The sequence below is a fragment of the Pecten maximus genome, chromosome 19, assembly GCF_902652985.1.
Source record: "Pecten maximus chromosome 19, xPecMax1.1, whole genome shotgun sequence".
Taxonomy (NCBI): Eukaryota; Metazoa; Mollusca; class Bivalvia; order Pectinida; family Pectinidae; genus Pecten; species Pecten maximus.
The window spans coordinates 7,158,461-7,181,933 of record NC_047033.1 but is presented as its reverse complement, the minus strand read 5'-3'; the positions used below and the strand labels follow the sequence as shown (position 1 = coordinate 7,181,933).

The 23,473-nt window shown below is 34.9% G+C and overlaps 2 protein-coding genes across 2 annotated transcripts in view; one reads left to right on the top strand and one right to left on the bottom strand.

Annotated features, from left to right (window-relative positions):
• Positions 1 to 311: 311 nt before the first annotated feature.
• On the top strand, positions 312 to 12,668 carry LOC117317675 (SOSS complex subunit B2-like). Its single transcript, XM_033872546.1, has 6 exons — positions 312 to 712; positions 1,346 to 1,484; positions 3,685 to 3,756; positions 5,091 to 5,154; positions 5,480 to 5,588; positions 9,430 to 12,668. The coding sequence occupies exons 1-6, from the start codon at positions 637 to 639 to the stop codon at positions 9,564 to 9,566; spliced, it is 597 nt and encodes a 198-aa protein (XP_033728437.1). The 5' UTR covers positions 312 to 636; the 3' UTR covers positions 9,567 to 12,668.
• Positions 12,669 to 13,657: 989 nt separating this feature from the next.
• The window catches only part of LOC117317753 (serum paraoxonase/arylesterase 2-like), a gene marked incomplete in the record, with an annotated part of 30,847 nt that continues 21,031 nt past the window's right edge, over positions 13,658 to 23,473 (bottom strand). Inside the window, 3 exon segments of the mRNA XM_033872666.1 lie at positions 13,658 to 15,638; positions 21,766 to 21,900; positions 22,736 to 22,820. Coding sequence (XP_033728557.1) covers positions 15,471 to 15,638; positions 21,766 to 21,900; positions 22,736 to 22,820 — 388 coding nt within the window.

Genomic DNA, 23,473 nt, shown 5'->3' with positions numbered 1-23,473 from the left:
TATTACTTCAATTTATATTTGAATATTGTATAGATAATATCTAGATGTCTTTCTGGGCTCATTGTATACAGATCTCTGGTTCAATAAATAAGAATTTACATAATATATTAATGTTTGTATCCATAAATATGATTCTAAAAGTGTCATGTTTATCTTAAAACTAGAAACTGTGACATATACCGTCGTATCCATACATATAAAGCACTTACATTATACATGTCGGCCTATATTTTTTGAATAATTTCCACACTTTAAAGTCGGCCTACTACTTAGTCATACGAAAAAGTACGAGTTATCCCCCTTATGTAATGCCCGGATGAAGAAATAGAATAAAACACGCGACTGGCGAATGTTGTCACACAACTATCTAGGCCTATATCCCCGACATTTACATATTTAGGCCACCCTTTAAACTTTATGATATGATAAATGACATCAGGGGAATAATGAAGTGATCGAAAATAACAAAACATCGATAAAAATCGAAAAGAAGAATATTCTGGCCACCCAATATTGCCTGATAGGCTACGATTTCAGGATAAGGAAGCTGAGACGGGTCTCTGATTGAGGGGAACAGACGATATTCGAGAGGATGGAGCAGAGCTAGTGGTTTCATTTATTGTGCAGTCTGCCAAGATGTCCGATCACCACATAAAAGACCTACGTCCTGGTATTAAGAATGTAAACCTCATGTTTATAGTGCTGGAAATAGGTAAATGTTTTGATTTTGTAGACGGTGCTGGGTGAATTTCTTACCCCATATTGAAAGACCGGGTTGTTATAAGAATAAATATTATATACACAGTTCACATACATGTAGTGTCAACACTTAAAAATAAGCTGAATTGCTTTTATTGGAACATATAATTAAATGAATTTACAGATGTTAACTGCTTGTGTTTCGTAAGCTGATAAAATATAAGTTAGTCTGATTTTTTGCCGTTTAAAACTAAAAAATAAAAAGAAATAGGTAAAAGAGTATGACATGTAGCATGGTAATCATTGTTCGATCAATTGAAATTATTTATTTTCTAGACTTTACAAAATTCACAAGATATTTTTCTAGAGTTAATGTTTGAAGATAAATTAACATTTTCAACTAGCTAGAGGTCTCTAGCAATTTTTTTTGTTCTGACGCCAACCGACAGGCTGAGGGTGCTCATCATAAGTTTCTTCTGTTCCTTTAACATTGTTGGGAGTACATTTTATATGATTGAAGTGTCCTTGGGAACATGTATTAGAAAAAGTAAGATTACAAATTATTGTTTATTAATTACTTTGTATGTTTCTGAAAAATTTTAATACATGTATTAATAATTGCTGATATTTATTTTGTGTCTGTTAGGAAAGCCAACAAGAACAAAGGATGGCCATGATGTGCGTTCATGTAAAGTTGCAGACAAAACTGGAAGCATCAACATCTCTGTATGGGATGAAACTGGCGACCTTCTACAGACAGGTGACATATGTCGCCTAACCAAAGGGTACGACTTCAATGTCTGGTATCTGTCAAAATAGTTTTTCACAAGAGTGGTATGCGTTACTCCAGGATATGTCCTCCGAATAATTACATTATACATGTGTAAATGTGGAGGGTAGGAGGTCACCTTACTAGCTCAGGCAAGTTGGGAACTTCCCTTTAGCCTGGTGAAAGGATTGTCCGTTTGTGGCTATATATTATAAAAATTACATAATCAGCCGTTTCCTTGTCTGGTCCTAAGAGTTGAAATGAAGAGTTCAGTTCACTATAGTCGTACATGATGTATATATAATACAATGACTCCATGACAACAATGTGTCATAAAAACCATTCAGTAATACCACAGCAACAAATTACAATGTCATGCATTGAAGTAACATTACTTGGTAAAATACTGTAATGATGCAAAAAAGAGGGCCAACAGATATGAGAAAATATTTTGAGTACTACTTTTGTGATTTAGAAGGAGGCTGAGGACCGAAACTCTTTGGGTGAGACTTGGCAAGCAAAAACCCAATGTTGGTGGGGTTTAGCTCTCCCAATTTTGCTTTTTAATGAGCCAGATACCCTGCAGTTAGGGCATTCTAAACATCTTTCTCCTTCCTAATGTTTCCCTTGAGACGGCCACACTTTCGGCCTTTAATTGAGTATACCTAAGCACCTGTGAGGAAGCCTCAAGGCTTAGGGTTCTGTCCCCTGGTCGAGACACGCTTGTATTACCAAAGTCTATGGTAATGGTAGTTGCTACTCCTGCTTAGTGCTCAGCGTTTTTGAGAGTGAGACTACTGGCTCACCGTTTGGCAGTATAATGTTACTGGGTGGTGTGTCATGCTGAGTGGGGGCTGCGATGGCCGAGTAATTAAGGTGTCCTGACACTTAATCACTAGCCCTCCACCTCTGGGTTGCAGGTTCAAAACCCATGTGGGGCATGCACAGTTGCCAGGTACTGACTGTAGGTTGGTGGTTTTTCTCCGGGAATTCCGGCTTTCCTCCACCTTCAAAACCAGGCATGTCCTTAAATGATCCTGGCTGTTAATAGGATGTTAAGCAAAATAAACCGAAGTAATGCTGTGTCTTTGTCAGTATATGCTTCAGAGAAGTAGGACTGTGAATTTGAAGTCAGCATAAATTCAGTGCTCACGAGGAGACTAACATGAACATACCCGTGCAGCCTCCCAAAACTCACATACATTAGGCCATGCATCCTGAATGACCTAAGCAGTTGATGGGAAGTTGATGAAAACAAAACAAATGGGGCATTAACAGCAATCACACAATAGAAATATGATTTAACAAGTATCCTTCATCACCTGAAATGGTAGTCATAAGTACCCAGTGTAATAGCTCTTGATTAATCATTTGAAGTTTTTATACTTTGAGTGCTTTAATATATCACAGCAGCAGAGCTGTCTCAAAGTGGTTCACAAGTTATTATTCATGGTTATAGGGCATTAAGTAATCGGCTAATGTCTTTCTCAACTCCCCTGGGAGTATATGCAGCCAGAGCTGCCATTTTGGCACTAACAGCTTACACACGACATTTCTTGCATTGTCCTACCACGTAGTCATTAACATCTAAGTTGACTGGAACACAGTGGCCTATAGTATCTTGTTCAAGGATACAACACAGTCCCCATGTCAGGACTCTAGTAACCCTTCGGTCATGTAGCCTTGCGTCCTACCAATAGACCACAATGTCTCCTCAAAATTACTTGTTCAATATACAGTACAATACTGCAACTTGTGATACTACAGTACACTGTACAATGCTGTCATGATCCAACTGAGAAAAAAATGGCAATGCTTAGTTTCAGTTTTCCAATACTTTTAGATAATTGTGTTTCCTGTGTGGTAAAATATCATACTCAATTACACAATTTTTATGAAAATTACAGAAGCTTCTTTCATATACATTTGGTGTTTAAAATACTAGAAATAGTTTGAAATCCTAGATGCATACTTTCCTGATAATGTTTTATCTATTTTGATTTTTTTTTTTGGAAATGAATATTTTAGCTAGACTTTTTCCATTGTTAATTGTTTCATGTGTACAAAGGATAAAATAAATATGACTTTCTATCACTTTGCTGGTTTACAATGGAACACGGTTAATTTATGGGTATGGGCGTTGCTACATGTACTTGTATGTACATGTATATCTTTTCCAGAAAAAAAATCTGACTTTAATGTCTTCTATTGTTTAGGTATGCCAATATTTGGAAAGGCTGTTTGACACTATATACTGGAAAAAATGGAGAAATTATCAAAATTGGAGAGTAAGTATATGTGTGCTGAAAAACTACAAGAATGAGAAAGAAATAATGAAAAGCACTAACAGTATTTCACCTCCAACCCTTGAAATGATATTTTTTTCTCCCTGTAAACATTTTGTTCCCACCCTTTTTAATGTTTTTGTAAGGTTTGTTATATAGACGCATTCATACTTCCTGCTTACTGATATATTGAGATCCATCAATCTGATTGGTTGATGGTTTGTACTCACTGGTGCCATTTATATCATGTCATCTTTGCTGAGTATAATGAATTGAAAATATTACTTATGTTAAAAAATATTACTTATGTTAAAAGCTACCTGAAGGTCAAACTTCTGGTCTGTTGGAGGTGAAGGTCAAATCCTGAGATCTGTTAAAAGTGTGGGTCAAATCCTCTGACCAGTTAGATGTGAAGGTCAAATCCTCTGACCAGTTAGAGGTGAAGGTCAAATCCTCTGATCTGTAAAAAGTAAGGGTCGAATCCTCTGATCTGTTAAAGGTGAAGGTCAAAGCTTCTGAACTACGAGATGAAGGTCATATCCTCTGAGGTCAAATTTAAATCCTCTGACCTGTTAGAGGTGAAGGTCAAATTCAAATCCTCTGACCAGTTGGAAGTGAAAGACATATCCCATGACCAGTTATAAAGTCAAATCCTCTGACCAGTTAGAGGTGAAGGTCAAATCATCTGATCTGTTGTTGGCTGTTGGGAGGTTATGGTCAAATCATCTTATCTGTCAAAGGTGAAGGTCAAATACTGTTCTCTAACCTACTTTAGGTGAATGTCAATCCATATTATGCATAGTATATTATGTAATATGTACGTACTAGCTTGTGTGATCATTGACATCACTGACGTCACTCAGACGACAAAACTCTCAAGAAAGGCCACCCCCATTATAAGACCATCTGACATAGATGGTCTCATAAGAGGGGGACCACTGTATATGTTAATTTATCTTCAATTTTTCTGACCTTATACATGTGTAATTTCATAAAATTGTAAAGTTGGAGTATTTGACAAGTTAAATGTCAACTTTAATTAAGAAAGCCAATGAGTATTAATTTGGTTAGATGCAGAAAACTATATTTTTTGTAAACATACATAACCTATACTCACTACTCAATGTTAAAATCATGAAGTTTGAAGTACAATAAAATATAAGTAGAGCTAAAGTATTGCTGGCCCCTAAGGTTCCAAGTGCCTATCGTGAGTACCGGGGTATCCACTGTAATATACTCTAAAGCAGCAGATGATACCATCATAATACCATCAACAATATGCTGAAACAAGGTCCTTTGAAAAATCAATAAGATTGAAAGTTGTCTTTCTTTTTCAGATTTTGTATGCAGTTCTCAGAGGCTCCCAATATGAGCGAACCTGTACCAGATGCTGTACAAAAGGTTTGTCCTATCTAACTACATCAAAGGAAATTAAGAGGCCAAATTTTATTCAACACCAACTTTTCCAGGAAATTGCTTCTTTATCACAATGGAGCTTTTTGCTAAAAGGAGCAGATTTTGTTTTTAAGAGCAGAGAACTTAGAATCTTATTTAAAATTTTAGATTGATTTAATTTTAATGTAGAGTTCCATAGATTTGTATATATATTTTCTTTAAATTCTTTGGATCACAATAAAAAAATCCTTTGGTACAGAACATGAGATAGTGAGCTAGATACTTTATTGATCAATCATAAGAGATGACCACCTAGTTTTATATTGAACAGGAAGGACAGCCGCCGGGTCAGAGAAAGTCACCTACTGAAGGTGGGGACAAAGGACTTCTCCCTAATCCCGGGGGACCACCAACCAATCAAACGCCACCAAGTGGCAGGGGTGAGTTGCCTCTATCAATGAGTAGGGATATTAAGTATCTTCAGCGTAATTTGATTTCATTTTTGGTAAGACTTTGCTCTGATGCTTCATTTTCCTTTAAGTGAAGATAGGAACAGGTCAGAGAGTCTCAATTATTTAAGCGAAAACTGATAGTGTATGTTTCAATTGGGTTCTTTTTTTCTTTTTCGTTAAGTTATAATTTAAGCCTATCACCATCAGATGTCACCATTTCTCAAAAAGTCCTGTATGTATCTCTTTCAAATTAGATATGTTGGTTGATCCCTTGTCTGTGCACATCAAATTTGAAAAATGGTCAGAAACAAATTGGTTCACAGGTGGCCATTTTAAATTTTGACAGGTTAAAGTTTGTAAGTGTTATTTCTCCATAAATATTGTATGCATTTCTCAAATTTAATTATTCATATTTGTACTATTGAATTTTGAGACTGATTAGAAACAAAATGGCTGACAGGCATATATGGTATCTTTTAAAAAGCTGGTTCACACATCTCATGGACTCATGGACAGATTTATTTTATTGATGAAGAAGTTAAGGTGAGGTGGGGAGTATAATAATGTGAGCTCCTGGTCAATTTGTTTTTATTATCAAAGAGTTATTAAAGAGGAAAGAAGGGAAACATGTTTTTATTATCAAAGAGGAAAGAAGGGAAACATGTTTTTATTATCAAATAGTTATCAAAGAGGAAAGAAGGGAAACATGTTTTATTATTAAATAGTTATCAAAGAGGAAAGAAGGGAAACATGTTTTATTATCAAATAGTTATCAAAGAGGAAAGAAGGGAAACATGTTTTATTATCAAATAGTTATCAAAGAGGAAAGAAAGGAAACATGTTTTATTATCAAATAGTTATCAAAGAGGAAAGAAGGGAAACATGTTTTATTATCAAATAGTTATCAAAGAGGAAAGAAGGGAAACATGTTTTTATTATCAAATAGTTATCAAAGAGGAAAGAAGGGAAACATGTTTTATTATTAAATAGTTATCAAAGAGGAAAGAAGGGAAACATGTTTTATTATCAAATAGTTATCAAAGAGGAAAGAAGGGAAACATGTTTTTATTATCAAAGAGGAAAGAAGGGAAACATGTTTTTATTATCAAATAGTTATCAAAGAGGAAAGAAGGGAAACATGTTTTATTATTAAATAGTTATCAAAGAGGAAAGAAGGGAAACATGTTTTATTATCAAATAGTTATCAAAGAGGAAAGAAGGGAAACATGTTTTAGTATCAAATAGTTATCAAAGAGGAAAGAAGGGAAACATGTTTTATTATCAAATAGTTATCAAAGAGGAAAGAAGGGAAACATGTTTTATTATCAAATAGTTATCAAAGAGGAAAGAAGGGAAACATGTTTTATTATCAAATAGTTATCAAAGAGGAAAGAAGGGAAACATGTTTTATTATTAAATAGTTATTAAAGAGGAAAGAAGGGAAACATGTTTTTATTATCAAAGAGGAAAGAAGGGAAACATGTTTTTATTATCAAATAGTTATCAAAGAGGAAAGAAGGGAAACATGTTTTATTATTAAATAGTTATCAAAGAGGAAAGAAGGGAAACATGTTTTATTATTAAATAGTTATCAAAGAGGAAAGAAGGGAAACATGTTTTATTATCAAATAGTTATCAAAGAGGAAAGAAGGGAAACATGTTTTATTATCAAATAGTTATCAAAGAGGAAAGAAGGGAAACATGTTTTATTATCAAATAGTTATCAAAGAGGAAAGAAGGGAAACATGTTTTATTATCAAATAGTTATCAAAGAGGAAAGAAGGGAAACATGTTTTATTATCAAATAGTTATCAAAGAGGAAAGAAGGGAAACATGTTTTATTATTAAATAGTTATTAAAGAGGAAAGAAGGGAAACATGTTTTTATTATCAAAGAGGAAAGAAGGGAAACATGTTTTTATTATCAAATAGTTATCAAAGAGGAAAGAAGGGAAACATGTTTTATTATTAAATAGTTATCAAAGAGGAAAGAAGGGAAACATGTTTTATTATCAAATAGTTATCAAAGAGGAAAGAAGGGAAACATGTTTTATTATCAAATAGTTATCAAAGAGGAAAGAAAGGAAACATGTTTTATTATCAAATAGTTATCAAAGAGGAAAGAAGGGAAACATGTTTTATTATCAAATAGTTATCAAAGAGGAAAGAAGGGAAACATGTTTTTATTATCAAATAGTTATCAAAGAGGAAAGAAGGGAAACATGTTTTATTATTAAATAGTTATCAAAGAGGAAAGAAGGGAAACATGTTTTATTATCAAATAGTTATCAAAGAGGAAAGAAGGGAAACATGTTTTTATTATCAAAGAGGAAAGAAGGGAAACATGTTTTTATTATCAAATAGTTATCAAAGAGGAAAGAAGGGAAACATGTTTTATTATTAAATAGTTATCAAAGAGGAAAGAAGGGAAACATGTTTTATTATCAAATAGTTATCAAAGAGGAAAGAAGGGAAACATGTTTTATTATCAAATAGTTATCAAAGAGGAAAGAAGGGAAACATGTTTTATTATCAAATAGTTATCAAAGAGGAAAGAAGGGAAACATGTTTTATTATCAAATAGTTATCAAAGAGGAAAGAAGGGAAACATGTTTTATTATCAAATAGTTATCAAAGAGGAAAGAAGGGAAACATGTTTTATTATCAAATAGTTATCAAAGAGGAAAGAAAGGAAACATGTTTTTATTATCAAAGAGTTATTAAAGAGGAAAGAAGGGAAACATGTTTTTATTATCAAAGAGGAAAGAAAGGAAACATGTTTTATTATCAAATAGTTATCAAAGAGGAAAGAAGGGAAACATGTTTTATTATCAAATAGTTATCAAAGAGGAAAGAAGGGAAACATGTTTTATTATTAAATAGTTATCAAAGAGGAAAGAAGGGAAACATGTTTTATTATCAAATAGTTATCAAAGAGGAAAGAAGGGAAACATGTTTTATTATCAAATAGTTATCAAAGAGGAAAGAAAGGAAACATGTTTTATTATCAAATAGTTATCAAAGAGGAAAGAAGGGAAACATGTTTTATTATCAAATAGTTATCAAAGAGGAAAGAAGGGAAACATGTTTTTATTAACAAATAGTTATTAAAGAGGAAAGAAGAGAAACAGAGAAAAGATCAGTCTATTATAGGACCAGCAATACTGTTGTTTCATGCCTTATCAGTCAACAGTCAAAACTCTTCCCCGAGGTATTGGGACCAACCCGATGAACTGTTTCCCAAGGCTGCAGGGGGAGAGTTTAACTGTTGACCGATAAGGCATGAAACAGCTGTTTAGTTACCTGTCAGAATAATCCACAAGATTTCACTTGTATGCTATTTTATTAGGCTGAGGAACATGTAAAAAGTCTTCAGTAAACTCTTACTCCAAAGTTGAGGTTCCTTTGGCCTCGCAATACACTGTAAAAATTCATACAAACCCTTTTATGACATTTCATGTGGTAGCCGAATCCCTATTTTCGATTAGATACAACAAACCCTGATTGGAAATTTCTTGAACCTTTCTGACTTCGAATCTAGAGAGCATAGCCAGAGATACTGTTTACAAATCACGATCAGAAAGACGCTTCATCGTAATCATTTTGGTGTTTGGGCGCGTGCGGATGTTCCTCGCCAGTCAACAGTCAAAAATATTGACCGGTCAACAGTTGAACTTGAAAATACTCAATTTACATTAAATGATGGGAGATGATTCCTCTGGGATCTCTTCTTGGGAAGTGAAATGTATATATAAACAAAGTTTACATGTACTTCCAAGTTAAAATATAACATCAATTTGAAGTGTTAATTAATTTTTGTTCTATTTCAGGAAATCCTAATTATCAAAATCAAAGACCACCACGGCCTTTCATACAAGGTCAAGGTCAAGGTAGAGGCATGCCTCAAGGTCACGGTGGAAACATGGCCCCTATGAATGGGCGAGGAGGGCGGGGCATGAGAAGATGATTGACATCTTGATACTAGTTCTCATTGTATAATAACACTTCGATAAATTCTCCTTGAAAAAGTATCAAATAAGATTGCCAAACAAAAATTTATGAAATGTAATTTATACAGTGTAAAGTTTTTGTTGTACTGAATCTCTATGTAATTAGAAGCAAGGTTATTTGCTTTAGATTGGAAACAACTGCATCTAATATTATTGATATTTTCATCAAGCATATATAATGTTTGTTTTTGGCAAATATACCGGGGATTTTTGTTTCAGTTTGAGTACATACATTACATTAATGCTACAAAATATATACAGAGACTGTCTTGTTGAAAAGGCCACCTGTGTATAACAAAAACCTGTCTAAATAGACCATCTGTTTTGGTTCCCAATTTCTCATGAATATTTAAATGAAGCCAACCTGTCTAAAAAAACACTTTTCTGGGATTCTTTGAGTGGCTTTTATAGACAAGTCTGACTGTATACCATGTCATGTATTTGCTCACTGCTGTGCTAAAAAAATCTTCACATATATACTGTATTTTTCAGTAAGTAAGTCTTGTCCACAAATACCGCAAACAATTAAGCCCTTTCTTAATTGATAGAATTTCGTTTTCAGAACAGTCCAGAATTTGGTTCACAAACAAATTGTCCCATAACTTTATGGCTAAAATTTGCATTCAGGAATGAGGCTCATTTGGGAATAAAAGGGTGAAAGTTGAAGTGAGCAAATATTTTCATGTAAAATAACTTGACATACAATGTTGATACTTAGTAGATATGTGATTGTGTTCACACTCTGTTTTCTAGAGTGTGATATGTATGATGCAGTAAAGGTGGGGCTTTAAGAAATTTATAATGTGCTTTGAATTTAAATGAAATTGTTCACCCAAATAATAATTAATTGTCACTATGGGCATCCATTTCTCTTCCCCAGCATTCCACTTCTCTTTGAGAAGCTTGAAAAACAGGCTGGTCTGTGCAGTCGTGGTTGTGTCCTTAGGCAAGGCATTTTACCCTAATTGCTCTGGATGGCATGCAATGGACCTCCCCTATTTTATTTACTAAAGTAGTCACCAACTACTACAAGTTGACTCTGCTTCAAAATGACCTTGGCTATTGATGGGGCGATAAACCCAGCAAACAAACAAACATGCCTATATATAGCTACCACTAATGATTTAAATACACACTTGTACACCTCTAATGGCCATTTAGTACATTCACATTAAAAGCAAACATTGCCTTTGTGAAAGTCATGTGCAATATTAATTATGTATGAACAAAACTTATGAAATGATACATGAAATATTCATGCATGTATAAACAAAGATCTCAAACAAATATTTGACCCCATCCATTTGAAATTTACCCCTTTGGTCTTAATTTTATAACATCATTTCACTATTTGTCCAATTCACTCCAGTCACTCTGCCTAGAGCCTTAATTTTGCACTGTCCATTTTACTTTCACCCCAAATTTGGTAAAGCCGACGCTAAATATATGTATTTCAGTAAATATTTTTTCAGATCAGTCAAACCTGGAGGATTTAAATTAGACAAAAACATTATGCGAAAATGGATAAAACTGCCTGTACCTTCATTTATATTTGAATATTTTGGCTGACGGCCGACCTAAACTTTTTGTACTTCAAATTTCATGAAAACATAATGAAATGAAAGGTGTGATTATAGTGTTTGTGGAATATGTTACTGATTCCGATTTCAATTGTAAGGTCATTTAACACAGGGATGAAGTTTAACAATTTTTGTCATGGATAAATCCTTTTGTTTTGTATTATGAATGTAAACAGAAATCATATACACTGATATCTGTATTTTTGTCCTGTTTGGATACAAATTAATTGTCAATGTTATGAGCCTCATATTGAAGGAGGAACTCGAGGATGTTCTTTTTAAGTTTTTCTATTCTCTGACTATATAGGGCTGTGTATGTATACTCAAGGGCTGGTCTCATTTGGTTAGTTTATATCGATGATGAAGCCCTATAAAGCAAGCAAGACAAGCGGCTTTTGCAAAATGGACAAAATCGGCTAGGGTTAGGGTAAAAGAGTCTGTCATTGCCGTTTGCCATTCATGATTGTGGCTTTATATTGATTGAGCATCCGCATTATTCACATGATCTCGCTCCATCAGACTTTCATCTATTTCCAAAACTGAAAACAGCTATTTCAGGCACACTAACCCCAACATACAGTGGACGACTTTCTGAACAGCCAAGAAAAGGAGTTCTATAAAAGTGACATTGAGGCCCTTAAACACCGCTGGCAAAAGTGTATAGATACTGAAATGGATTATGTTGAAAAAATAATACAATATGTCGTTCGAAATTCAAATCCTTCAATATTAGGCTCACAACATATCAATCATCCCTCGTATGATAGCTGTGTTTCTAAACAGAATCAGGGTCGTCTCATATATGACGATATAAGGATTTACCAGTAGTTTTTCCAGCTTTTATGTGTCCAGGACTTCATCAATTCACACTATATTTTCTTATTTGGTGTTATGACCCACATCAATTCACGCTACCTTTTCTAATTTGGTGTTATGACCCACATCAATTCACGCTCTCTTTTCTTATTTGGTGTTATGACCCACATCAATTCACGCTACCTTTTCTAATTTGGTGTTATGACCCACATCAATTCACGCTCTCTTTTCTTATTTGGTGTTATGACCCACATCAATTCACGCTCTATTTTCTTATTTGGTGTTATGACCCACCACCACCACCACCATTTCCTGTCTCCCTAATATTTTTTATAAATGTGGCCTTTGCATCGGTAAATATCTGGAATGTAATTGAAATTGTTTACAGTACTCTGACAAATAAGTGCACCTCCAAATTTTTTAAGAAAAGAGGATGGATCCACTAATTGAAACACATGAAAACATCCTTACCTTCCTTTGAAGTTTTTTATTTTCCATCCAGATTTCCTGTGGAAACTTTTTTTCTGTACATAGTTCATTAAGCACACCGTTTTGGTGTTTTTGTTAGTACACAGTGCACTTATTAGGTAAAATACGGCAATCATCATTATCATTGTGAATTATTCGTTACTATGGAAATAAAGATTGAATACACAATTTGTACACTGTCTTCCGTTTTATGATGTTTACTTCTATAATGGCCTAAATGTTGCCCACATCAACATGAAAAGGGTATAATTACTAGCTGCATTGATTCTGTTCATACAACAACAAAATCCAAAACGAAAGGTAAAAATCTTTTTTATTGGAAAAAAGCAAAATATATTAACAGGGATAAATCACAGGGAAATCTTGGCTAAAAAAACAACATACAATATGGAATGATAAATTCTAGGTACACTCACAAACTCCTATTTAACATCTGATTATAGGTGTTAATCACGGTCATTTGTTAAAGAGATAATGCCCTATACATCATGTATATTATATAATTGGTCTTTGACTAATGAGTGTGCTAAACAGTATTTATAGATTATGTCATGAGCATGCTAAACACCTACAGTATGACCATATGATCACTGTGGTGACATCATCTAATACATCCCAATGTAAAATTAAAACACAGATTTAGCAGTTCCAAAATATTTAAAAAAAAAATTCCTTAAATAGAAAATAATTCATATATTCAATGTTACAGATGTCACAGATTTTGCATTCATTTATATGATGGCTGAATCACAGGGGCTCATCGTATGGCTTTGTATATTCTAGAGTTTTCTGTTGATGACATGGTTATGAGTCATCGAGTAAACAGAAGACTTGAGCAAATATGAAAGTCATACAATAGTGATATGCCCCTAGTATGGATGAGGATGAGTCATCGAGTAAACAGAAGACTTGAGCAAATATGAAAGTCATACAATAGTGATATGCCCCTAGTATGGATGAGCTAGGCTTATCAATCAAAGTTCATGTTGTCATGGTTTGCTGACAAACTTACATTAACCCAGATCTTCATTACAAATCACAGGGATTATGTTATAACAATTGATATTAATGGTTGTTGGTCGTATCTAGTGTAATCATACCAGTAAAACAATTGACAAACACATTCATATTTATAAAAAAAGTGTAGCCAGAATTTTCTTTGGCCCAACGCCAGACATACACAGTTATAAGCCATTTTGATGGACAGCTATATTGAGGTCTTTGCCTCTGGTGTTTGGTCAGAGGAAGCTGGGCAATAGTCGTTGTTACTAGGATAGAAAGTCTTTGTCCACTATATATATACATGTATATAGACCTTCAAAGATGAACATGAATTCTTGGATATGGTATTTTCTGCAGATGTAAAATGATATAAACTTAAGTAAAATCACAATCATTCAACCTTCGATACATTCAATACATTATCTAGACGCAACATACATTATTGTATGTGTATCTTTATGTTAGTTATGATGTAGATCATTGAGTACATTTCAGAGATCATCTGGTACGAAACATTTGATGTAAAAATAAAACAATGTAACCTAAATAGACATGAATTGTAATTTCAAATTACAAAAATAATTGAACTATCATAAAATCATACATTTTGGCCTAAACACCCACGTGAAGACTCGGACAAATAACAGCAGTGCTGTGTAGTAATCTAGCAACAAATAAAAGGTTTAACGATCCTTTGGTTAATTTCATATGAAATCAGCCAACATACAATTTATTTAACAACACTAAAACAACTCGTAATAATCACTAATGTTGGTCTGGATGAAAGCATGGACAGCAGTCTTTAAATTACTGCGGGAGGAAAGCGGTGAACCTGGAGACAATAAACATGGTCAGGTGACCCCATATAACAGTGTTCCTTTTATTTTCCCGTTATATTCGAGCGTCAAACCCACGTCACCTCTGGAGAAAGGGAGTGTGTTACCACCGAGTCACCTGATCACACATTCAATAGTTAGATATATTGATTATATACATTTTAGATTTTAAAAAAAGTTCAAAATACTTAAATAGTACCGGTAATATGACCGAACTTTTTTCACTAGAATCATCCTACATGATAGCATGAGACCTACACTGTGTATATCCTACAAACTGGAATGCATAAGTGAGGATAAAGAAAGTTCCTACTGGAAAATGTGTTGATACATCTATGCAGTGAAAAAAAAAACACACAAAAAAACCCACCCATTTAGTGCAAGAAATAAATGTGTTGGATGTACATGTACAGTGTAAGAAAAAAGTTTTTGGATACACCTGTCCAGTGGTTTACACCTGTCCAATGTAAGAGAAAATGTATGGACACACCTGTCCAATGGGATACACCTGTCCAATGTAAGAGAAAATGTGTGGACACACCTTTCCAGTGTAAAGAGAATACGTAAAGATATACATGTAGAGTGTAAGAGAAATGATATCTTACACAAAGATGCAGGTTTTTCCTAAATCACAACTTCAAATTAAATATATTCATTAATATTGCAATGCCCAACTAGACCGTGTCCTTCAAAGGATTGTATATGACTAATTTCCATATCCATTTATGCCATCAATATTGTAGCCATCGAGAGAACAACCAGTGCCCCACCAAAATGGCTTTTCTATTTCAAATTCGCTCATTATTATTATGCTTAAATAATTAATTTAATCATGCTTTAGTAACATGACTGTATCAAAGTGGTATACATGCTATGAAAGAAAATAATATGGCAAATATAACAAATGAAAATTCAAATCAATCACAGATTCATAATTCTAAAGTAAAACATTTTTTTCAATAAGTGGTATGTAAAATGTATTAAATTGACTACAACTTGTTCATACCCGATCAATTTTTGTGAAATTGGATTGCATTAATTTCTTGTAAAATCATTAAAAAATATCTTTCTGCATACTGGAATCCTTATTTTTTTGGTTCTTAGTCTGAGCACCTGGGTCCTGGAGTCTGCTGAACCTCTACATGGTTCTCACCTCACAGAACAGAAGTTTTTGGTTAATGGTTCCAATCAACATTTGATTTCCATAAAGGGAGGCAACTGTGGACGAATAAAGCACACTCCCATCATTGGCGTAGAGCTCTGTTGTTTTAGACAGGATTCCATCAGTTAGCTCAAAGTGTAAAACCTAGCAAAGTAAAACCAACCAAACAGAGTTACACATGTAAATAGCGGTTTCAGGAATAGATTAATTTTGTTAAATTAATTTAAAAAGTTCATGCATGAAATTATTTCTAAATATCATTCTTATAATGTCTTAAGGTTTGAAAACATTAGTTAAGTCGGCATTAGGAACCATAAAATCAACATTAACAGCAGGGTAACAGAACTTCTTTAAATGTGTTTACATCACCATTTTTATTTCTTAAATTTTGTATAAAAATTCTCTCTTTACGTTTTTTCACTAAAATTAACACCTGCATATATACATGTCACCCTTGAAAGCCTCCAGAGAGGCAGATCTCCCTAGCTCATTGCACATTCAAAGTATGAGAGGAAATCTAAATTGCCTGAACAATTTTGCGACATCTTTGTTGCAAGTAGATAATGTTCCACAGGAACTCGGGTTATTACTAACATGTTGTGACATTAAATTTGACAACAATGTTTAAAACAATTTTTTTTTTAAACACAGTAATTAACTTTAATATTCAAAAACGTTTTAAGAAATTTTATAGAGAAGGGCTGTATTTAATGAATCATGAAAGGACCTCAGGTTATTACTAACATGTTGTGATATTAAATTTGACAACAATGTTCAAAAGATTTTTTTTTTTTAAGTCAGTAATTAACTTTAATATTGAAAAAAGTTTTACAGAGAAGAGCTGTAATGAATCATGAATGATAGTCACTTGAATTCTGCGCCCAATATACAAAACTAACTACTTTTATGCCGATGTTTTTTTCATCTTTATTGCTTTTTTCACAATAGATATGCAGTATATTGTAAACTTCTGAAATATTCCTATATGCATTGTCAAATTATCTCCCTTTCTTTTTTAACAAGAGGCCCAAAGGGCCTTAACGGTCACCTGAGATTTGAAATATTTCGGCCAACTAAATTGAGACCCCAGGGTCATGAAATTCACAATTTTGGTAAAGCACCTTAAGACCCTTCCATCTATGAAGAGTATTTGATTCTAACATATCTGAGAGTAGAGAAGAAGATTTTTGAAATTTCAGTCAATTTGACCCTTTTTGGCCCTGCCCACCAGCCCCTGGGGGTCAACTAGGGCCAACATGTACATAACATCAAACTGTAATCCCATGCTGATAATTTGAACCAAGTTAGAATGAATTCCAATACAAATCCAACAAATAATAGTCAAAAATGTGATTTCCCTATATAAACAATAGTAAAGTTTACCCCCTCCCCAGGGGCAAACGTGAGACCCCAGGGTCATGAAATTCACAATTTTGGTAAAGCACCTTAAGACCCTTCCATCTATGAAGAGTATTTGATTCTACCATATATCTGAGAGTAGGGAAGAAGATTTTTGAAATTTTAGTCAATTTGACCCTTTTTGGCCCCGCCCACCAGCCCCTGGGGGTCAACTAGGGCCAAAATGTACATTCCATCAAAGTGTCATCCCATGCTGATAATTTGGTACAAGTTAGAATGAATTCCAATACAAATCCAACAAATAATAGTCAAAAATGTGATTTCCCTATATAAACTATAGTAAAGTTTACCCCCTCCCCAGGGGCAAACGTGAGACCCCAGGGTCATGAAATTCACACTTTTTGTAAAGCACTTGAAGAGACTTCCATCTATGAAGAGTATTTGATTCTAACATATCTGAGAGTAGAGAAGAAGATTTTTGAAATTTCAGTCAATTTGACCCTTTTTGGCCCCGCCCACCAGCCCCTGGGGGTCAACCAGGGCCAACATGTACATAACATCAAACTGTAATCCCATGCTGATAATTTGAACCAAGTTAGAATGAATTCCAATACAAATCCAACAAATAATAGTCAAAAATGTGATTTCCCTATATAAACTATAGTAAAGTTTACCCCCTACCCAGGGGCAAATGTGAGACCCCAGGGTCATGAAATTCACAATTTTGGTAAAGCACCTGAAGAGACTTCCATCTATGAAGAGTATTTGATTCTAACATATCTGAGAGTAGAGAAGAAGATTTTTGAAATTTCAGTCAATTTGACCCTTTTTGGCCCCGCCCACCAGCCCCTGGGGGTCAATCAGGGCCAATATGTACATAACATCAAACTGTCATCCCATGCTGATAATTTGAACCAAGTTAGAATGAATTCCAATACAAATCCAACAAATAATAGTCAAAAATGTGATTTCCCTATATAAACTATAGTAAAGTTTACCCCCTCCCCAGGGGCAAACGTGAGACCCCAGGGACATGAAATTCACAATTTGGATAAAGTACCTTAAGACCCTTCCATCTATGAAGAGTATTTGATTCTACCATATCTGAGAGTAGAGAAGAAGATTTTTGAAATTTCAGTCAATTTGACCCTTTTTGGCCCCGCCCACCAGCCCCTGGGGGTCAACCAGGGCCAACATGTACATACCATCAAACTGTCATCCCATGCTGATAATTTGAACCAAGTTAGAATGAATTCCAATACAAATCCAACAAATGATAGTCAAAAATGTGATTTCCCTATATAAACTATAGTAAAGTTTACCCCCTCCCCAGGGGCAAACGTGAGACCCCAGGGTCATGAAATTCACAATTTTAGTAAAGCACCTTAAGACCCTTCCATCTATGAAGAGTATTTGATTCTACCATATCTGAGAGTAGAGAAGAAGATTTTTGAAATTTTAGTCAATTTGACCCTTTTTGGCCCCGCCCACCAGCCCCTGGGGGTCAATTAGGGCCAACATGTACATACCATCAAACTGTCATCCCATGCTGATAATTTGATACAAGTTAGAATGAATTCCAATACAAATCCAACAAATAATAGTCAAAAATGTGATTTCCCTATATAAACTATAGTAAAGTTTACCCCCTCCCCAGGGGCAAACGTGAGACCCCAGGGTCATGAAATTCACACTTTTTGTAAAGCACTTGAAGAGACTTCCATCTATGAAGAGTATTTGATTCTAACATATCTGAGAGTAGAGAAGAAGATTTTTGAAATTTCAGTCAATTTGACCCTTTTTGGCCCCGCCCACCAGCCCCTGGGGGTCAACCAGGGCCAACATGTACATAACATCAAACTGTAATCCCATGCTGATAATTTGAACCAAGTTAGAATGAATTCCAATACAAATCCAACAAATAATAGTCAAAAATGTGATTTCCCTATATAAACTATAGTAAAGTTTACCCCCTACCCAGGGGCAAATGTGAGACCCCAGGGTCATGAAATTCACAATTTTGGTAAAGCACCTGAAGAGCCTTCCATCTATGAAGAGTATTTGATTCTAACATATCTGAGAGTAGAGAAGAAGATTTTTGAAATTTCAGTCAATTTGACCCTTTTTGGCCCCGCCCACCAGCCCCTGGGGGTCAATCAGGGCCAATATGTACATAACATCAAACTGTCATCCCATGCTGATAATTTGAACCAAGTTAGAATGAATTCCAATACAAATCCAACAAATAATAGTCAAAAATGTGATTTCCCTATATAAACTATAGTAAAGTTTACCCCCTCCCCAGGGGCAAACGTGAGACCCCAGGGTCATGAAATTCACAATTTTAGTAAAGCACCTTAAGACCCTTCCATCTATGAAGAGTATTTGATTCTACCATATCTGAGAGTAGAGAAGAAGATTTTTGAAATTTTAGTCAATTTGACCCTTTTTGGCCCCGCCCACCAGCCCCTGGGGGTCAATTAGGGCCAACATGTACATACCATCAAACTGTCATCCCATGCTGATAATTTGATACAAGTTAGAATGAATTCCAATACAAATCCAACAAATAATAGTCAAAAATGTGATTTCCCTATATAAACTATAGTAAAGTTTACCCCCTCCCCAGGGGCAAACGTGAGACCCCAGGGTCATGAAATTCACACTTTTTGTAAAGCACTTGAAGAGACTTCCATCTATGAAGAGTATTTGATTCTAACATATCTGAGAGTAGAGAAGAAGATTTTTGAAATTTCAGTCAATTTGACCCTTTTTGGCCCCGCCCACCAGCCCCTGGGGGTCAACCAGGGCCAACATGTACATAACATCAAACTGTAATCCCATGCTGATAATTTGAACCAAGTTAGAATGAATTCCAATACAAATCCAACAAATGATAGTCAAAAATGTGATTTCCCTATATAAACTATAGTAAAGTTTACCCCCTACCCAGGGGCAAATGTGAGACCCCAGGGTCATGAAATTCACAATTTTGGTAAAGCACCTGAAGAGCCTTCCATCTATGAAGAGTATTTGATTCTAACATATCTGAGAGTAGAGAAGAAGATTTTTGAAATTTCAGTCAATTTGACCCTTTTTGGCCCCGCCCACCAGCCCCTGGGGGTCAATCAGGGCCAATATGTACATAACATCAAACTGTCATCCCATGCTGATAATTTGAACCAAGTTAGAATGAATTCCAATACAAATCCAACAAATAATAGTCAAAAATGTGATTTCCCTATATAAACTATAGTAAAGTTTACCCCCTCCCCAGGGGCAAACGTGAGACCCCAGGGACATGAAATTCACAATTTGGGTAAAGTACCTTAAGACCCTTCCATCTATGAAGAGTATTTGATTCTACCATATCTGAGAGTAGAGAAGAAGATTTTTGAAATTTCAGTCAATTTGACCCTTTTTGGCCCCGCCCACCAGCCCCTGGGGGTCAACCAGGGCCAACATGTACATACCATCAAACTGTCATCCCATGCTGATAATTTGAACCAAGTTAGAATGAATTCCAATACAAATCCAACAAATGATAGTCAAAAATGTGATTTCCCTATATAAACTATAGTAAAGTTTACCCCCTCCCCAGGGGCAAACGTGAGACCCCAGGGTCATGAAATTCACAATTTTAGTAAAGCATCTTAAGACCCTTCCATCTATGAAGAGTATTTGATTCTACCATATCTGAGAGTAGAGAAGAAGATTTTTGAAATTTTAGTCAATTTGACCCTTTTTGGCCCCGCCCACCAGCCCCTGGGGGTCAATTAGGGCCAACATGTACATACCATCAAACTGTCATCCCATGCTGATAATTTGATACAAGTAAGAATGAATTCCAATACAAATCCAACAAATAATAGTCAAAAATGTGATTTCCCTATATAAACTATAGTAAAGTTTACCCCCTCCCCAGGGGCAAACGTGAGACCCAAGGGTCATGCAATTCACAATTTTGGTAAAGCACCACAAGACCCTTTCATCTATAAAGAGTGTTTGACTCCACCATATCTGAGAGTAGAGAAGAAGATTTTTGAAGTTTTAGTCAATTTGACCCTTTTTGGCCCCACCCCTCAGGCCCCTGGGGGGTGGGGACCATATAATTCACAATTTTGGTTGACCTTCAGCCATAGAAACTTTCTGCCAAATTTCATTGAATTTTGTTAAGTGGTTTTGGAGAAGAAGTCGAAAATGTAAAAAGTTTACGGACGCACGACGCACGACGAACGACGCACGACGGACGACGACGGACAAAAGGCGATTAGAATAGGTCACTTGAGACTTCGTCTCAGGTGACCTAATAAAAATCACACAATTATCAATTAACTAAATTTGTACTAACTACTAGTCCGGCATAAAACAAACTTCTATATGTTTTATTTTCTTTCTGACCGAACTGAAATCTGGATTTTTGCGGTAGATAAAGATTCTTTATCGCTAGAGTACAATTAAACATGGCGACGGTACAAACAGTGGTACTGACAGCTACGATTTAGGAAAGGCATAATCAGGTTTCATGTGAGTAAATCTTGCAGAAGGATATGACCAGTGTTTGTTCTTGAAGTAAAATTGGACCCGAATCTATGGGCTGTAGGAAGCAAAAACCCATCGTACAATGTATACAAATCAGTTCCATTTCATCAATCGTAAGATTTTTTAAACCACCCACTAAATTGTTCATCATGACAAGTAGTAGCATGTTTTCAAAAAAAATTGATGGATGACAGAAACGTAGTAAAAATTTTGCATGCCCAGCCTATCTGTGACACATATCCTATCAGAAATGTCTATGTGTGATAGAGCTACATTACCACAGCTAACGGAAAAAGAACACATTTCCATATGTCATTAGCTGACCATTTTGTACCATGTGGTTTGGAATTGTTCAACCAACCAGTCTTACCTGTGATGCACTGGGTAAATGTGGATCCTCCAATGTGTGGGCGGTCTTAAAGAGGATTGGCTGGGCCCCCACCAATAAATGTCCAGTCAGGGGATTGATGGTCGGGTTATCTGCAGATGTGTACAACTTCACTTCCTAGTCAATGAAAACACGAGTAAATACTTATAATCACGTTTAATCGGAAATATGAAAAAACACCAATAATCCATTGAAAACATATGTTTTCACTCACTAGACAAGAGGTCCATAGGGCCTGAATTAAATAAATAATTGGTTTATTGTGACCATCTAGAATTTTTTATATCCCTTAGACAAAGGTTTTAAAAATACCAACACATGGTTGAGAGCAAAACTTGCAATCAAGAAACTTACTGTCATGTGGTACAATATAAGCCTGTCACATTAAAAAATTATATAATCATAATATTGTATCAACAATCCGCTAACTTCTTTGTGAGATTGGTCCTTTAATAATAGAATATCATCTTTGATAATCTAATACTCCAGGGGGGCTATGTTCACTTTCACTCTCTGTACCCCTGGGATATGTCATGGAAAATTAAAGGCATGCGACTGAATTTGTCTGATTTCAGGAAAACAAACACTGACAAATCATTAATTTCTTTTACAATCAAATTTCTGTTGATAATTACAGACAAGTGACAACCAAGGTCAAAGCCAGCCAGTTTAATGACATGTTGACCTTGAGATTCGTTAGATGTAAATCATAGAATCAAACTAGTCCTTGAGTTATATCAACAGGATGGCATTGACCGAGTCTTTATTTTGTCATACAAATGTGAACCTAGCTCCCGGAGTATCTGAGATGGTGGTATAATTTTTATACCTGGAGTATCTAAGATGCTGGTATAATTTTTATACGCGGAGTAACTAAGATGCTGGTATAATTTTTATACCTGGAGTATCTGAGATGCTGGTATAATTTTTATATAAGACACGGTCCTTTTACCTGTACAAATATAAGCTGCCCTGCATTTCCCTGTCTCTTGAACACTTTGATTGCACCGTTGATAGAGGTAGCCATGTATAAGTACCTGTATTATATATTGAAAAACAATTCCAGATTTAGGTATAGTTACAATACTGTTACAAACTCAAAAATCAACCAGTATATGGACTTTCAACTCTGAACTTTGACACAACATCCTTTCATTTTGTGATAGAGATAAGTATACATATGCAGAATTATATTATTGCAAATCAATTTTAAAGTAATTATATTTTTTGTTAAGAAATCAAAATAAAAAACGACTGTCAATATACATTATATTGGGAATATAGATCATATTGTAGTTAAGAATCCACTTTTTTGTCATGTTTGGGAGATTTCTCTAATTTTTCTGTCAACATGTATGGCATTCTTTTGATATTTCTCTGATTTTTTAATAGTCTATGTCATGCTTAGATTTCTGTGATTTTTCAGTCCATGTCATGCTTAGATTTCTGTGATTTTTCAGCCCATGTCATGCTTAGATTTCTGTGATTTTTCAGCCCATGTCATGCTTAGATTTCTGTGCTTTTTCAGCCCATGTCATGCTTAGATTTCTGTGCTTTTTCAGCCCATGTCATGCCTAGATTTCTGTGATTTTTCAGCCCATGTCATGCCTAGATTTCTGTGCTTTTTCAGCCCATGTCATGCTTAGATTTCTGTGATTTTTCAGTCCATGTCATGCTTAGATTTCTGTGA

What these genes read in the sequence shown, in the direction of transcription:
- LOC117317675 (XM_033872546.1), top strand. Translation starts at nt 637, where the DNA reads ATGTCCGATCACCACATAAAAGACCTACGTCCTGGTATTAAGAATGTA. An exon ending in GTTTATAGTGCTGGAAATAG is followed by an intron (nt 713 to 1,345) that starts GTAAATGTTTTG and finishes TGTGTCTGTTAG; the next exon opens with GAAAGCCAACAAGAACAAAG. An exon ending in GAAATTATCAAAATTGGAGA is followed by an intron (nt 3,757 to 5,090) that starts GTAAGTATATGT and finishes TTTCTTTTTCAG; the next exon opens with ATTTTGTATGCAGTTCTCAG.